At 42.5% G+C, this 18899-nt stretch overlaps 1 protein-coding gene across 1 annotated transcript; it reads left to right on the top strand.

Annotated features, from left to right (window-relative positions):
- Positions 1 to 1745: 1745 nt before the first annotated feature.
- LOC310995721 (GTPase IMAP family member 8-like) lies at positions 1746 to 15558 on the top strand (the record flags this gene model as incomplete). Its single annotated transcript, XM_083984845.1, has 5 exons — positions 1746 to 1752; positions 2204 to 2902; positions 3238 to 3828; positions 13902 to 14600; positions 14936 to 15558. The coding sequence occupies 5 exons, from the start codon at positions 1746 to 1748 to the stop codon at positions 15556 to 15558; spliced, it is 2619 nt and encodes an 872-aa protein (XP_083840971.1).
- Positions 15559 to 18899: the final 3341 nt, after the last annotated feature.

Below are 18899 nucleotides of genomic sequence, written 5' to 3'. Positions count from 1 at the left end.
AGCACACATCCTACTTAAGAGAAATAGACAGCTTCGTCAAATGGTGTGATGATAACCACCTCATTTTAAACTTAAACAAGACAAAAGAACTTGTAATTGATTTTAGAAGGAAAAAGACACCAATTACTCCGGTAATTATCAAGGATGTGGCTATTGAGGTTGTCCCCCACTACAAGTATCTTGGCGTCCGTGTGGATAACAGGCTGGACTGGAAAGAGAACACCTGTGCTATTTTCACAAAGGCCCAGTCCAGGCTGTTTTTCCTCAGGAAGCTAAGATCATTTGATGTTAGCAGGCCACTCTTGAATGTGTTTTTTCATAGTATTTTAGCTAGTGTGCTTTTTTATGCTGTTGTCTGCTGGGGGTGGGGGTTGAAGTCTGAGGACAGAAACAGGATTAACAAAGTGATTAAAAAGGCAGGTTCTATCATTGGTTTGCCTCCTGACTCCTTAGAGGTGGTCATGGAGAAGAGGGTGGGGAGGAAACTCTGGTGCATTCTGCACAATAAGGACCACCCACTCTATGTTTTCTTCCATGAACTGAAGAGTTCTTTTAGCAACAGACTGGTGATGCCGAGATGTTCCTCAGAAAGATTCAGGAGGTCTTTTGTACCTGGTGCAGTGAAGTTTTTTAATGAACATTGTTGTTAATTATTGTCGTTTCTGTTGTGTGCTATGCTGAGTAATGCATTGCATTGCACTTATTGTACTGCCTGAGTTGCCAATGCTTGTCATGTTGTAGTATTGTGTGTTGAATGTTGTACGTACAGAGTGACAATCAATTTCCCTTCAGAGGGATTAATAAAGTAAACCAACCAACCAATTAGACAGCTTTAAGTGTTTCAGTGACTCTAATTAGTAATAAAATATCTGCTCGCCATCATGTTGATAGAGGTACAATAAAATATGCAAGGGTTGCATATGGTAGCTGGTTTTATGAATATTTGATGGTACATATATAGCTACACTGTGAGGCAGGGCCCCCAATTTTATCCTGCTTAGGGCCCCCAGATGTACAGGGCCGGCCCTGTATGTCGGAATGGTGGTACGTCTAAATGGTGGGATGTCAGAATGACAGCATGTAACCCTTTTTGCATTCTACAGTGGTTTATATTGGATTTCACATCATGAGAAACAAGTGTGATCAATTTTGAGTCATTGTGTTTGACGGATGACATATGTGTTTTATTTGTTTTTAAGTTTTGCCACTTGTATTTACCATTATGCATCACAAGTGCATCACAGTGACTGTTTTATTGCATGAGAATTGTGTTTAGAGTTTTACAAAAGCAATGACTGAGATCTGCAAATAATGTTTTAAGATAGTTTCTGGTTTTGTCAAAAGGATGTTCGATTTGGGGAATGAGTTTAGACAACTAACCCACTAAACTCGCTTCGCAGTACAGCCCTCTGCTTCCCTCATTGTCGTCCCATGATCAAGGACATGGTGATGATCTTCCTCGACACCTTCCTCCTGAGTCTGATGTGTTTGAGGACACAGCCAATAGTGGACAGAGACATTGTTGATTCCATCAAAGCTGACAGTGTCTTCAATCACAGGGCAGCGTCTCCGCCCTCTGACTATATTCTTTATCAATGGAAAGTTGACATGTTTCTGAGAGTGGTGGGGTGCGTGTGTTGGGGGGCGGGGGCAGCATTATAAAACAGAGAGGAAAGTGAACTGAATGTATTCACTGCTCTTCAACAGCAGAGACTCAACACATCCTCCACCTGGAAAAGACAAACATGGCTGGTAAGGTTTTTTACTATTCAAAGTTATTTGTAGGATTATGATTTGTTTAATTTACAGTGACTTCATTTCGAAAAATATAATTTTCTATTCTAAAGTTGAGGCACTCATTAAGCAGAAGATTAGCACATGAGAGTTGGTACTATGTTAGATGTGATGTTAGAAAGAGCAGCACATGGGCTCCTCTATGGAGCTATTGTTGTTACTTTATTAGCTCAGGGCAAAAGAGAGGTGACACACAAATCTTTTTTACAGATCGCCGCGAGCGTTTGCGGATCTGCCTCAGCAGATGTTGCAGAAATGACGTGTAAAAAGACAACCAATCAGAGCTCCTGCCTGACTTGGAACTGATGACAGACATTTACAGATCTATTATAGATCTGTTTACACCTTCACAGATTTCACTGTCTGTTAACAACAATGGTCAGTAATGAGTTTTAATATTCTCCCACAGATCTCAGGATTGTACTCGTTGGGAAAACTGGCGTTGGAAAGAGCGCAGCAGGAAACACCATCTTAGGAAGACGAGTCTTTGAATCAACATTGTTGTGTCAGAAGGAAACAGGAGCTGTTGATGGTCAAACAGTGACTGTTGTTGATACTCCAGGTCTGTTTGACACCAGTAAAGAAATGAACCAGGTCAAGAGAGAGATCGCTAGATCCGTCTCATTTGCTGCTCCTGGTCCTCATGTGTTCCTCATCGTGATGCAACCAGGCAGATTCACTGAAGAAGAAAAAGAAACAGTGAAGATCCTTCAGGAGATGTTTGGAGAAGAAGCAAGAAAGTACAGCATGGTCCTGTTCACCCATGGAGACGATCTAGAAGCAGAAGATGTTACCATAGAGACACTGATTTATGGGATTCAACCTCTCAGTGACCTCATCACTCAGTATGATGGAGGATACCACGTGTTCAACAACAGAGACACGAAGAATCATGACCAAGTCACTGAGTTGCTGAAGAAGATCAACATGCTGGTTCAGAGAAATGGAGGAAGCTGCTACACCAATGAGATGTTCCAAGAAGCTGAGAGAGCCATCAGAGAAGAACAGGAACGTCTACTGAGAGAAAATCCAGCTATGGATCCTGAAGAATCAAAAGGAGCAGCTCTCAGAAGTGTGGGAGGTCCAGGAGGAGCTGTATCTGAGTCGGGTAGGCAAGCCTGTGTCATTCTGTGATGTTTAATATTGATGATTGATTAGCTGCAGCTCATAAAGAGGGAATCATTATTTCCATCTCTGTGTGATCTTAATGTGCAGTTCATCACTGTAGTTTCCTTTTAACTTTGACTTCTAACAATTACAAAATAAAATCATTAAGATCAGACCATTGTTTATCCACATTCTGGTTCAAACATTTCAGATTAAAACTGACACAAATATTTGTGATGATGATTTTTGTGTCACTCTGATGTGTTGACAGCACTGAGTCCTGGAGCTCAGGCGTTTCCTCACTGTCTCAAGCCTAATGACCTGTGTTGTTTCCAGGGTGTAGCTCTGACCTGAGGGTGGTGCTGGTGGGTCAGGAGAGAGTGGGGAAGAGCTCAGCAGGAAACACCATCCTGGGGAGGAAGGAGTTCGACAGTGGCTTCAGTTCCTTCCCTGTGACACTGAGCTGTGTGGAGAGAGGAGGTGAGGTCGGTGGTCGTAGAGTCTCTGTGGTGGACACCCCCGGTCTCTTCAGCTCTGTGCTGCCTAAGAACCAGGTGAAGGCTCAGCTGGAGGAAGCTCTGAAGCTGAGCTCTCCAGGTCCTCACGTCTTCCTCCTCACCATCCAGCTGGGAAGATTCACTGAAGTGGAGCAGGAAAGTCTGAAGGCTCTGAAGAACATGCTGAGTCCTGATGCCCCTAAACACACCATGGTGCTGTTCACCTACGGAGACGGACTGGGAGAGGACGGCATCGACCTGGACCAGTTCATCAGAGAAGACGAGAACCTGCAAAAGCTTCTGAAGAAGTGTAGTGGTCAGTACCAGGTGTTCAACAACAGAAGGATGGAGGACAGAGATCAGGTCCAACAGCTGCTGCACAAGATAGATTCAGTCTCTGAGGGAGGACGTCGGGTTTATGAGGAAAGACGTCCGTCCACACAGGGAGTCTGGAGATGGTAGAAGTTAGTGAACTGACTCCACTAAGGTTGACTACCCCAACACTGACAGATGAACACAGAGGGAAGTATCAGATTCATCTCCTACAAATGTGATCAATCACTAATCCTACAATAATATTCATGAGGTCATAGACCTGCACAGACATGTTGAAGGTCTCTGTCTATAACCTGAAAACCAGAAGACCTTCATCCAATCAGCATCAACCTGATGTATAATGTGGTCGTTTAAATGTTTCAGTTGTTTCAGCGTCTGAAGATGAATAAAAGTTTGAAAATGACTGGGTCTAAGTTCTTCTAGAGATCACATGATGAAGTTCCTAGTTGACTAGGAGTATAACTATGGAAACAAGGGGCGTGGTCGGGGTTGGGAGGGCTCCTTTAAAAGTCTAATCCAGTACAATTACAAGTCACCTGCTAAAAATGTAATCGGTAACTTACACAAAGCGTCACAAAATTAAAGTAATGTACCGGATTGCTTTTGGTTACTTTGGATTACGTCAATACAAAACATGCAAATCAAGAAGGTCACGCAGCCAGCATGCATCAGTCTATGTAGACTAGATCACTCCAAACAGGAAGTCAAACGCACTGAGCATCCAGTAAATTTCACAACAAAACACAATGGATAAACTCTCAATTTTAGACAGGAAAGGCAAGAAAAGGAGACCGCACACATCAGCTCCCTTATGTGCAGATTTATTAGCACATCAATAGTAACGTTTCGAGCTCATTGCTCTTCATCAGACTAACTCATACACATTAGACGCCCCGTTTTTAAACCTGCCCCTGAGGGTCACATGATGAGTCACATGGTAAAGGGAATGTATAGATCAGAACACATCTTGTGCAAAACATAAACATACAAAAATCAGTCAAAAACTCCATCATAATTAAATAGATCAACACCCATCAGGCCGACTGGCCATCATACAGATCTAATAAATTAGAGGCGCCTCTAGTAATAGGATGGCTAATTTTCAAAGTCTAAAACAAGGTTATCACATTTTTTACATTTTAATCATGTTTAAAGATTTAACACATTTTAAAGTTCAATTACCTATAACCTTGAGCTAGATAAAGGACCAATCCAACCACAAAAAATGGAAAAGTTAACAATATATAGAAGACCAAACATGCATATAATCCAACAGTAGGACTCCCTCATGATAAGTATAACATGAGAAGTAACTACTACAATGATCATACGCAGGACATGTCAGGAACCACATATATCACACAAAAATAGAATATAGACAATAGAAAATAGCAAATAGCAAATAACAGGACCCGTCACAGTCGAACCTCATGATAGATAAACAACAGGAGAATCATCTTATATATTACACAGACTCTTTCACAAATTGTTCAACTTTTTCACCAAGCTCACAACAAAAAAGCTCACAATGAGCTCACAAAAAATCACAAAAAAGGTCTGATGTTAAAGTCCTCGTTTAGACCCTTGGGAGTTAAGGTGTCCAACGTGTATATCCAGTAGGGGTGTAACGGTACACAAAAGTCACGGTTCGGTACGTACCTCGGTTCAGGGGTCACGGTTCGGTACGGTTTCGGTACAACAGACACTAATTGAATGTAAAACTAAAATCTGTCTTGTGTTATAAAAGTTAAAAGAAAAAAGAATACAAAATAAAACAAGTGCATTAGGAGTGTTATAATGCCATTTATTAATTCTAGAGGAAAAAAAACGTGCAACTATTATTCGAATTATTAAATTATTATTATTAAAAAAACAAAACAATAAACTGACATCAATGTTGGTTTACACAGTTAAATTAGACTAGCAGTTACTTTGGTGATGTTTCTGGTCCTGCCTGTGTTCATAAAACATATTAGGCAGCTACACGCACATCCCCCAAAAAACTGAAGACTAGGTGCTGGACCACCAAGAAAGACACAGGTAAGGAAAAAAGGAGACCGCACACTAGTTAAAAGCTCCCGTGACAGTTTAATGTCACTCACACGTTTCGGGCGTCAGCCCTTCATCAGACAAAATGTGTCTGATTATATATAGTGTGCGGTCTCCTTTTCTCCTCACCTGTCTGTGTTCATGTCAAGAGGCTTAAAAGCTGCGGGATAAGTTGTTGCACACAACTAGTTTTTTTACTTGCACCAGTGATTGACATATCGGGTTGAACATGCGCTACGTGTTTGATGCGTTTCTAGCGACGCACCGCACATCCGTGAAACATCGCCGACGGACTTTGTCCGGTGGACCAGTCGCGAGCATGGATGTATTATGGTCGCGAGCCGCCGCCGCCGTTTGTTTCATTGAGAAGCCACAGTGACATGAATGAAGCAGACAGCTCTCCTCCTCTAACTTCACTCTCTCATCACTTCTCTTCTTCGTCTGTTATGACGGCTGCTGGCAGCTTCGAGGCTCATTACCGCCACCTGGATTCTTGTGAGGACTCGACTTTTTTTTTTTTTTTTTTAATATTCATTCAGACGTATTCGTCGTGTGACTGTGTGCACCGAACCGTGACCCCCGTACCGTGACGGCACGGGACGAATACATATACCGTTACACCCCTAATATCCAGTATAGTTCTCTCTTAAGGAGTAAAGTGTCAACATTGCCACCTCTGCGAGGGAGTTTGATTGATTCAATCCCAATATATTTTAATGAGGCAACGCTGTGACGCGCTTCTGTGAAGTGAACTGCAACTGGACTGGACGGGTCATGGTTTCGGATAGCACATCTGTGCTCTGTGATCCTTGCTTTTAAAGGTCCTTTTCTTGCCTTTCCTGTCTACAATTTTGAGGCCAGCACCTTTTGAACTGGATGTGCGCGACCGTGTCTACTCTTTAAACTCCCAATTATAAAATCATTGCTTTAGTCAACATTAGTCACACTCACTGGCACAGGCCACGAGCCACCAGTCAGTCAGAGTCCTGAAGCAAACAGCACCTCATGGAGATAGAAAAAAGAAACTCAATATTTTATGGTATAAAACATCCAAACAGAAAGTAAAGGAAAAACATCACAGAGTAATGTTGAACAGCAAATCAACGTCTCAGAAAGGCAAAGTGACCTGACAAGTACCTAGAGTTCAGACCAGCCAGCAGAGCCACAGTTTAACACGCCCCGCTGCAGGTTCCTCCATCATTTATAACAACTTCGTTAAACTTAAAACCACTGCTCCAGCACACCAACTCAATAAAACTATTAAATGTGGTTTGCTAAATATTCAATCTCTCCCATCCAAGTCTCTCCGAGAAAACTTTATTGTCCCACCAAGGCAGGAAATTCATCTTTGGTCTCACCTACATAGGAAAAACAGACACTTGCCAGCAAGACTTACATGAGTCAAAACAAATCAACCATGATCACATAATAAAAAACAAAACAAAACATACATACAGGTAACAACCACATTTCAAGATCTCCTTTACTGTGTCTTATTGATTATAGAAATGGCATTGGGGATAAAGGAGCCCTTGTAGATCTTTTTCTTTGCCAGAGGTACTCTATACCGCCGCCCTGAGGGGAGTAGTTCAAATTCACTATATAGGGGGTGAGTCTCATCTCTGATTATTCACAGGGCTTTCCTTTGTACAGCAGTGTCATAGAGGCTGTCTAGTGATCTTTGTTGACGACCAACTATCTTCCCAGCCATGTTGATGATCCTATTGAGTTTGTTTACTGATGTCAGGTGCCCGTACTAAACAGGGATGCGGATGATACTCAACTCTACTTGTCGATGGAGCCAGATGACAGAAGCCGCCTCATCAATCTGCAAGACGGCCTGAAAGACATTAAATCCTGGATGTCCTCTAACTTCTTGCTACTGAATTCAGATAAAACTGAGGTCATCGTGTGGACCTAAACACCTCAGGGACACTTTCTCTAATCAGATCGCTACTCTAGATGGCATCACCCTGACCCCGAGTACAACTGCAAGGAACTTTGGAGTCATTTTTGACCAGGACCTTTCCTTCAGCTCCCACATAAAACATGTGACTAGGACCGCCTTCTTCCACCTGCACAGTATAGCTAAGATTAGGAATATCCTTTCCCAGAGTAATGCTGAGAAACTGGTGCATGCATTTATCACTTCTAGGCTGGACTACTGTCACTCTCTCCTGTCAGGATGTCCGAAAAACTCTGTAAAGAGTCTCCAGCTGGTCCAGAATGCTGCAGCGAGGGTTTTGACAGGAGTTAGGAAGAGAGAGCACATCTCTCCCACTTTAGCTTCTCTCCACTGGCTTCCTGTAGCATTTAGAGTAGACACAATCCTTCTGCTGACTTATAAGGCTCTTAATGATGAAGCTCCATCATATCTGAAAGACCTCATCATTCCTTACTGTCCTACCAGAGCACAGAGGCAGACACTCTTAACTACATTTAAGTCTAGGCTTAAGACCTTCCTTTATGACAGAGCTTTTAGTTAGGGCTGGTTCAGGTAGCTCTGAACCATTTTATAGCTATGCTGCTATAGGCTTAGACTGCTGGGGAACACATCTGGTTACATGGAGCCCTCTCCTCTCCTCTCCTCTCACCTCCCCCTGAGGTTTCTCCCAATTTTCCCCTGTTAAATAGGTTTTCCCAGAGTTTTTCTTCAGTGGATGTGAGTGTCTAAGGGCAGAGGATGTTGTTATGATGCCATGTAAAGCCCTTTGAGACTAATTGTTTGTAAAAACCGGATATACATAAAAATTGCCTTGCCTCGATATTAAAGCAGAAGTAAGCGGAATGTTTGTGTTAATATAAGTCTTAAATAGTTATATCTTCCGACAACAATCACTTATATAGAGTGTTTGGTCCGAAACACGGGTCTGTCAGTCACTCTGCTCTGCTGTAAGCCGAGGAGAAAACTTTCCTTGTATCCTACAACCTTTATCCAATGAGAAGAGAGAACGACATAAAGGGGCGGTCCTCTCTGTGTGTGCAGCCAAGGGATACGTGTGAATGTGGTGACATAGGGATGAGGACGGGGGCTGCTAACTCCATCGGCTGACAGGAAGTTAGCCAAAACCACCGGATCGCTTACTTCTGCCTTAATTAGCTGCTTAAGACCAACACATGAAACCACCATTTTGAATTGGGTTCCACTAGCATTCAATCAATGAATGCATATGAGGCCGGCTCTATGCAGGGGCAACACCAATGTTCTACCCCCTCAAATCAAAATTTCAGAAGTTGATAAAGTGGTGCAAATCATAGTGAAGAGAATCTGGACAGAACCAGGGGCCAAAGGCAGAGACACCCCCACATTTAAAATCCCTGCTCCACCCGGCTGTCAACAATTAAAACATTCCTGTCTGATGTTTCCACATGTTGAACAATCTTGTTCTGGAGACACAACTGATTTTAAACATTTGTGTTTATTAACATGTTGAACACAAATACATCACATGTTTAAGATGGTTGATTTCATCAGACTGCTGCAGTCAGGATCAGTGCTGATTAATGAAAATGTTCATAATAAATTAAAACCAGAAGCTGAATCTGTTAACATGAAACTCTCCAGTTGTGAACAGAATATAATGGTTATTTAACATGAAATATCACTGAATGGAACAGATACTTGACACAACTCCCACTATAGCTCCCACTGCAACTCCTATTGGACCTGCAACTGCGCCTCCAGCAACAGCTGCTGCCACACCAACAAGAAATGCATTCCTTCCCTCTGCTCTTCTTCTTGCTTCTTTACGATCCATAGCTGGATTTCTTCCCAGTAGACGTTTCTGTTCTTCTCTGATGGCTCTCTCAGCTTCTTGGAACATCTCATTGGTGTAGCAGCTTCCTCCATTTCTCTGAACCAGCATGTTGATCTTCTTCCGCAGTTCAGTGACTTGGTCATGATTCTTCTTGTCTCTGTTGTTGAACACGTGGTATCCTCCATCACACTGGCTGACGAAGCCACAGAGATATTGATCCTTACAGATAATTTTTTCTATATCGGTATCTTCCGCCTCTAGGTCGTCTCCACGGGTGAACAGGATCATGCTGTACTTTTTTGTTTCTTTTCCAAACAGCTTCTGAAGGATCTTCACTGTTTCTTTTTCTTCTTCAGTGAATCTGGTTGGTTGGATCACGATGAGGAACACATGAGGACCAGGAGCAGCAAATGAGACGGATCTAGCAATCTCGTTCTTCACCTTATCATGATCTTTACTGGTGTCAAACAGACCTGGAGTATCAACAACAGCCACTGTTTGACCATCAACAGCTCCTGTTGCCTTCTGACACTCTGGCGTCACTGAGGATGCAGACAACTTAGATTCAAAGACTCGTCCTCCTAAGATGGTGTTTCCACAGGCGCTCTTTCCAACTCCTGTTTTCCCCACAAGTACAATCCTGAGTTCTGTGGGAGAATATTAAAACTCATTATTGACCATTGTTGTTAACAGACAGAGTGTAAACTAAAATTACAGCAGTGTGTCACCAGAGAGAGACAACAACTGTCTTTAGAGTCCTGAAGGTCTAACTGAAGGTCTAAACAGCCATTAAATACTGGGTCCAGAAAACAAACTCACTTCATCACAGTCACATGAACTCATTTTTGCCACAGGCCTTGAAGGTTGCTGTGACGCTAATGTGGAACAAGGAACAGGATGCAGTTTGGGTTTAATGGAAGGTCTAAACAAGGTTCACAGTGTCTCCTCTCCTCCCCCCTCCCTCACACATCGTGTGTTGTGATCGTCCCTGTCTGGAATCAAACCTACAATCTCCTGAGGCAGATCCGTAAATACTTGCGGCGATCTGTAAAAAAGATTTGTGTGTCACCTTTCCTTTGCCCTGAGCTAATACAGTAACAACAATAGCTCCATAGAGGAGCCCATGTGCTGCTCATTCTAACATCACATCTAACATAGTAGCAACTATGCTAATCTTCTGCTTTATGAGTGGCTCAACTTCAGAATAGAAAAGTATATTTTTCTAAATGAAAAAAAAACATAATCCTACAAATAACTTTGAATAGTAAAAAACCTTACCAGCCATGTTTGTCTTTTCCAGGTGGAGGATGTGTTGAGTCTCTGCTGCTGAAGAGCAGTGAATACAATCAGTTCACTTTCCTCTCTGTTTTATAATGCTGCCCCCGCCCCCCACCACTCTAAGAAACATGTCAATTTTCCATTGATAAAGAATTTAGTCAGAGGGCGGAGACGCTGCCCTGTGATTGAAGACACCGTCAGCTTTGATGGAATCAACAGTGTCTCTGTCCACTATTGGCTGTGTCCTCAAACACATCAGACTCAGGATGAAACAAGTTACAGAGTGCCCCACACATGTTTTGTATCGTATTGATAACAGTTACTGTACAGTATTCTATCTTTCTAACAAGTCCTTTCTATTCCAATGCAGGATAACTGGTTACTGCTCTCTCTAACTTGCAGCAGGTAGAGAAAAGTAAAACAAAAAACACAGCTGCCACCTATTGGCCATTCCATAAAGTGTCAACCGCTGAAAAGAACAGACAAATTAAACAGGACTCAACCTAGTAAGTAAGTAAGTAAGTACTTAATTTGTGTAGCACCCTTCTCAGTACGAATACCCAGAGTGCTTCACATCGTAGATAAAACCATCATACAGTGCATAACAATACGCAATAAAATATAGAAAGTACTGTGCATATTACATAGTAACAGCACAGATAACATCGGAGAACATCAAGTGGCACTTGATCAACCCGAGGGGGTCGAGCCAAAACCTGGGCTACTTGTGTCTCTTACAGTTTTTCTGAATTGCTAAAGCACTAATTCCTGTTGTGTGAATCAGTTGCTCAGTTGTCTAAACTCATTCCCCGAATCGAACATCCTTTTGACAAAACCGTAACCATAAACCCTTTTGGCTCCAAAATTAAAGAAAAAAAAAAGATTTCACAATTCTGTGGATTTAGCATTTACTCTGCATTCATCAAACATGATACTGTGAAAAAAGTAATTTTCATCATCATCCTGAAATTGATCAGTGCAGAAGGTCTACAGCCTAATGCGATGTAAAGAGTAAGTATGACTACACAACTGACGGAGTCATTGATCTTCACCTGGTCTTTGGGCTGGGTCAGGCCACTTAATCAACATCACATGCTACATTTATCCCATTTACACTTCATATAGTGTAACGGCATCGTTTTGATGGACCATCTCAACTACAATGTTTTCCTGCTGGGGTGTGAAGAGAAGTGTCCTCCCACCCCAGTATGGCAGTCTGGCAATTCTACAAAAAGTGAATGTGCAAAATAATTGTAATGTAGACCTAATTTCTGGAATATATACAGTAACTTTCATTGATAAAACAGTACAGTAAAGTACATTCTACCTGTTGTCTGAAATCTCCAGATTACTGCAGCATGGACGCAGAGAATCCACTGATGTTTAGTTGGACTCTTTGTCCTTCCTCCCTCATTGTCATGTACAAAGACATGGTTTATGACAGTAGTCTGAATGTCATCAGAAATGATCACTCCTTGTCTTTTTGCGGGGGGCAACCGCCATTCCGACATCCCACCAGTCTGACATAGGCCTCTAATTGTCCAAATGGAAACACTTAATTTTCTATCAAACGTCCCATCATTCCGACAATTTTTGCCTCCTATGGTCGGAATGACGGCATTTTTTTTCTTTTTTAAACCTCCTGCATTTCAGACAATTCCTTTAATAGCGTTTTTTTCCCCCAAAAGATTTTGCACTGGTTGGGCTTAGGCAATGAAGAAAGGAGTTGGTTAGGTTTAGTAAAAAGACCAGGTAGAGGCTAGACACGCAGACTAGTCCCTGTCTGCGCTCTGCTGCTTAATTACGCACAACCATGTAGGTATTCCTATATCAGCATGTCTTAAAGAAGGGAGTCACCTGTTGAGTAACGCACGTTTCCTTATATTGAAAGCCTTGTTGGAATAGCGGTATGTCGGAATGGTGGTACGTCTAAATGGTGGAATGTCGGAATGACCACATGTAACCCTTTTTGCATTCTACAGTGGTTTATATTGGATTTCACATCATGAGAAACAAGTGTGATCAATTTTGAGTCATTGTGTTTGACGGATGTCAAATGTGTTTTATTTGTTTTTAAGTTTTGCCACTTGTATTTACCATTATGCATCACAAGTGCATCACAGTGACTGTTTTATTGCATGAGAATTGTGTTTAGAGTTTTGCAAAAGCAATGACTGAGATCTGCAAATAATGTTTTAAGATAGTTTCTGGTTTTGTCAAAAGGATGTTCGATTTGGGGAATGAGTTTAGACAACTAACCCACTAAACTCGCTTCGCAGTACAGCCCTCTGCTTCCCTCATTGTCGTCCCATGATCAAGGACATGGTGATGATCTTCCTCGACACCTTCCTCCTGAGTCTGATGTGTTTGAGGACACAGCCAATAGTGGACAGAGACATTGTTGATTCCATCAAAGCTGATGGTGTTTTCAATCACAGGGCAGCATCTCCGCCCTCTGACTATATTCTTTATCAATGGAAACTTGACATGTTTCTGAGAGTGGTGGGGTGCGTGTGTTGGGGGGCGGGGGCAGCATTATAAAACAGAGAGGAAAGTGAACTGAATGTATTCACTGCTCTTCAACAGCAGAGACTCAACACATCCTCCACCTGGAAAAGACAAACATGGCTGGTAAGGTTTTTTACTATTCAAAGTTATTTGTAGGATTATGATTTGTTTAATTTACAGTGACTTCATTTAGAAAAATATAATTTTCTATTCTAAAGTTGAGCCACTCATTAAGCAGAAGATTAGCACATGAGAGTTGGTACTATGTTAGATGTGATGTTGGAATGAGCAGCACATGGGCTCCTCTATGGAGCTATTGTTGTTACTTTATTAGCTCAGGGCAAAAGAGAGGTGACACACAAATCTTTTTTACAGATCGCCGCGAGCATTTGCGGATCTGCCTCAGCAGATGTTGCAGAAATGACGTGTAAAAAGACAACCAATCAGAGCTCCTGCCTGACTTGGAACTGATGACAGACATTTACAGATCTATTATAGATCTGTTTACACCTTCACAGATTTCACTGTCTGTTAACAACAATGGTCAGTAATGAGTTTTAATATTCTCCCACAGATCTCAGGATTGTACTCGTTGGGAAAACTGGCGTTGGAAAGAGCGCAGCAGGAAACACCATCTTAGGAAGACGAGTCTTTGAATCAACATTGTTGTGTCAGAAGGAAACAGGAGCTGTTGATGGTCAAACAGTGACTGTTGTTGATACTCCAGGTCTGTTTGACACCAGTAAAGAAATGAACCAGGTCAAGAGAGAGATCGCTAGATCTGTCTCATTTGCTGCTCCTGGTCCTCATGTGTTCCTCATCGTGATGCAACCAGGCAGATTCACTGAAGAAGAAAAAGAAACAGTGAAGATCCTTCAGGAGATGTTTGGAGAAGAAGCAAGAAAGTACAGCATGGTCCTGTTCACCCATGGAGACGATCTAGAAGCAGAAGATGTTACCATAGAGACACTGATTTATGGGATTCAACCTCTCAGTGACCTCATCACTCAGTATGATGGAGGATACCACGTGTTCAACAACAGAGACACGAAGAATCATGACCAAGTCACTGAGTTGCTGAAGAAGATCAACATGCTGGTTCAGAGAAATGGAGGAAGCTGCTACACCAATGAGATGTTCCAAGAAGCTGAGAGAGCCATCAGAGAAGAACAGGAACGTCTACTGAGAGAAAATCCAGCCATGGATCCTGAAGAATCAAAAGGAGCAGCTCTCAGAAGTGTGGGAGGTCCAGGAGGAGCTGTATCTGAGTCGGGTAGGCAAGCCTGTGTCATTCTGTGATGTTTAATATTGATGATTGATTAGCTGCAGCTCATAAAGAGGGAATCATTATTTCTATCTCTGTGTGATCTTAATGTGCAGTTCATCACTGTAGTTTCCTTTTAACTTTGACTTCTAACAATTACAAAATAAAATCATTAAGATCAGACCATTGTTTATCCACATTCTGGTTCAAACATTTCAGATTAAAACTGACACAAATATTTGTGATGATGATTTTTGTGTCACTCTGATGTGTTGACAGCACTGAGACCTGGAGCTCAGGTGTTTCCTCACTGTCTCAAGCCTAATGACCTGTGTTGTTTCCAGGGTGTAGCTCTGACCTGAGGGTGGTGCTGGTGGGTCAGGAGAGAGTGGGGAAGAGCTCAGCAGGAAACACCATCCTGGGGAGGAAGGAGTTCGACAGTGGCTTCAGTTCCTTCCCTGTGACACTGAGCTGTGTGGAGAGAGGAGGTGAGGTTGGTGGTCGTAGAGTCTCTGTGGTGGACACCCCTGGTCTCTTCAGCTCTGTGCTGCCTAAGAACCAGGTGAAGGCTCAGCTGGAGGAAGCTCTGAAGCTGAGCTCTCCAGGTCCTCACGTCTTCCTCCTCACCATCCAGCTGGGAAGATTCACTGAAGTGGAGCAGGAAAGTCTGAAGGCTCTGAAGAACATGCTGAGTCCTGATGCCCCTAAACACACCATGGTGCTGTTCACCTACGGAGACGGACTGGAAGAGGACGGCATCGACCTGGACCAGTTCATCAGAGAAGACGAGAACCTGCAAAAGCTTCTGAAGAAGTGTAGTGGTCAGTACCAGGTGTTCAACAACAGAAGGATGGAGGACAGAGATCAGGTCCAACAGCTGCTGCACAAGATAGATTCAGTCTCTGAGGGAGGACGTCGGGTTTATGAGGAAAGACGTCCGTCCACACAGGGCGTCTGGAGATGGTAGAAGTTAGTGAACTGACTCCACTAAGGTTGACTACCCCAACACTGACAGATGAACACAGAGGGAAGTATCAGATTCATCTCCTACAAATGTGATCAATCACTAATCCTACAATAATATTCATGAGGTCATAGACCTGCACAGACATGTTGAAGGTCTCTGTCTATAACCTGAAAACCAGAAGACCTTCATCCAATCAGCATCAACCTGATGTATAATGTGGTCGTTTAAATGTTTCAGTTGTTTCAGCGTCTGAAGATGAATAAAAGTTTGAAAATGACTGGGTCTAAGTTCTTCTAGAGATCACATGATGAAGCTCCTAGTTGACTAGGAGTATAACTATGGAAACAAGGGGCGTGGTCGGGGTTGGGAGGGCTCCTTTAAAAGTCTAATCCAGTACAATTACAAGTCACCTGCTAAAAATGTAATCGGTAACTTACACAAAGCGTCACAAAATTAAAGTAATGTACCGGATTGCTTTTGGTTACTTTCGATTACATCAATACAAAACATGCAAATCAAGAAGGTCATGCAGCCAGCATGCATCAGTCTATGTAGACTAGATCACTCCAAACAGGATGTCAAGCGCACTGAGCATCCAGTAAATTTCACAACAAAACACAATGGATAAACTCCCAATTTTAGACAGGAAAGGCAAGAAAAGGAGACCGCACACATCAGCTCCCTTATGTGCAGATTTATTAGCACATCAATAGTAACGTTTCGAGCTCATTGCTCTTCATCAGACCAACTCATACACATTAGACGCCCCGTTTTTAAACCTGCCCCTGAGGGTCACATGATGAGTCACATGGTAAAGGGAATGTATAGATCAGAACACATCTTGTGCAAAACATAAACATACAAAAATCTGTCAAAAACTCCATCATAATTAAATAGATCAACACCCATCAGGCCGACTGGCCGTCATACAGATCTAATAAATTAGAGGCGCCTCTAGTAATAGGATGGCTAATTTTCAAAGTCTAAAACAAGGTTATCACATTTTTTACATTTTATACATTTTAATCATGTTTAAAGATTTAACACATTTTAAAGTTCAATTACCTATAACCTTGAGCTAGATAAAGGACCAATCCAACCACAAAAAATGGAAAAGTTAACAATATATAGAAGACCAAACATGCATATAATCCAACAGTAGGACTCCCTCATGATAAGTATAACATGAGAAGTAACTACTACAATGATCATACGCAGGACATGTCAAGAACCACATATATCACACAAAAATAGAATATAGACAATAGAAAATAGAAAATAGCAAATAGCAAATAACAGGACCCGTCACAGTCGAACCTCATGATAGATAAACAACAGGAGAATCATCTTATATATTACACAGACTCTTTCACAAATTGTTCAACTTTTTCACCAAGCTCACAACAAAAAAGCTCACAAAGAGCTCACAAAAAATCACAAAAAAGGTCTGATGTTAAAGTCCTCATTTAGACCCTTGGGAGTTAAGGTGTCCAACGTGTATATCCAGTATAGTTCTCTCTTAAGGAGTAAAGTGTCAACATTGCCACATCTGCGAGGGAGTTTGATTGATTCAATCCCAATATATTTTAATGAGGCAACGCTGTGACGCGCTTCTGTGAAGTGAACTGCAACTGGACTGGACGGGTCATGGTTTCGGATAGCACATCTGTGCTCTGTGATCCTTGCTTTTAAAGGTCCTTTTCTTGCCTTTCCTGTCTACAATTTTGAGGCCAGCACCTTTTGAACTGGATGTGCGCGACCGTGTCTACTCTTTAAACTCCCAATTATAAAATCATTGCTTTAGTCAACATCAGTCACACTCACTGGCACAGGCCACGAGCCACCAGTCAGTCAGAGTCCTGAAGCAAACAGCACCTCATGGAGATAGAAAAAAGAAACTCAATATTTTATGGTATAAAACATCCAAACAGAAAGTAAAGGAAAAACATCACAGAGTAATGTTGAACAGCAAATCAACGTCTCAGAAAGGCAAAGTGACCTGACAAGTACCTAGAGTTCAGACCAGCCAGCAGAGCCACAGTTTAACACGCCCCGCTGCAGGTTCCTCCGTCATTTATAGCAACTTCGTTAAACTTAAAACCACTGCTCCAGCACACCAACTCAATAAAACTATTAAACTATTAAATGTGGTTTGCTAAATATTCAATCTCTCCCATCCAAGTCTCTCCGAGAAAACTTTATTGTCCCACCAAGGCAGGAAATTCATCTTTGGTCTCACCTACATAGGAAAAACAGACACTTGCCAGCAAGACTTACATGAGTCAAAACAAATCAACCATGATCACATAATAAAAAACAAAACAAAACATACATACAGGTAACAACCACACTTCAAGATCTCCTTTACTGTGTATTATTGATTATAGAAATGGCATTGGGGATAAAGGAGCCCTTGTAGATCTTTTTCTTTGCCAGAGGTACTCTATACCGCCGCCCTGAGGGGAGTAGTTCAAATTCACTATGTAGGGGGTGAGTCTCATCTCTGATTATTCACAGGGCTTTCCTTTGTACAGCAGTGTCATAGAGGCTGTCTAGTGATCTTTGTTGACGACCAACTATCTTCCCAGCCATGTTGATGATTCTATTGAGTTTGTTTACTGATGTCAGGTGCCCGTACTAAACAGGGATGCATTTATGCCGCGGCTGCCTCGGAGGAGAAAACTTTTTTTTTAAAAATCATTAGCGGTGCTTATTTATTAGTCCACACTACATGTTGGTGACTCTCCTCCCCTCCCTTCTCCTCCTCTCCTCTCCTCCTCTCCTTTCCTCCCTTCCCCTCTCCTCTCCCATCTCTCCTCCTCTTCTCTTCTCCTCTCCCCTCCTCCCTTCTTTCCTCTCCCCTCTTCTCCTCTTCTCTCCTCCCCTCTTCTCTTCTACTCTCTTCTTCTCTCATCTCCTCCCCTCTCCTCTCCTCTTCCCTTCACTCTCATTTCCTCTCCCTTCCTCCCCTCTCCTCTCCCCCCTCCTCTCTTCTCCTCTCCCCTCCTCTTCTCTCCTGCCCTCTTTTCCTCTCCTCTTCCCTCCACTCTCCTCTCCCCTCTCCTCCCTTCTTCCCCTCTACTCTTCTCTCCTTTCTCCTCCTCTCCTCTCCTCTCTCCTCCCCTCTCCTCTTCTCCTCTCTCCTTCTCTCTCCTCCCCTCTTCTCTCCTCTGGTCTCCTCTTCTCCTCTCCTCCTCTCCTCTCCTCTCTCCTCTTCTCCCCTCCCATGAGCCCTTTCTCCTGCTGTTAAACCGGCCTGCCCTCCCTTCCATTCACAGTTAAAACTCTTATTATCTGGATTTGGTCATCTAGAGAAGCTTGTATCTGCTCTGAACAACTGG

This window comes from Trachurus trachurus (genome assembly GCF_905171665.1).
Source record: "Trachurus trachurus genome assembly, chromosome: 13".
In the NCBI taxonomy this organism is placed as follows: domain Eukaryota; kingdom Metazoa; phylum Chordata; class Actinopteri; order Carangiformes; family Carangidae; genus Trachurus; species Trachurus trachurus.
This window is presented reverse-complemented; position numbering and strand designations above follow the sequence as displayed.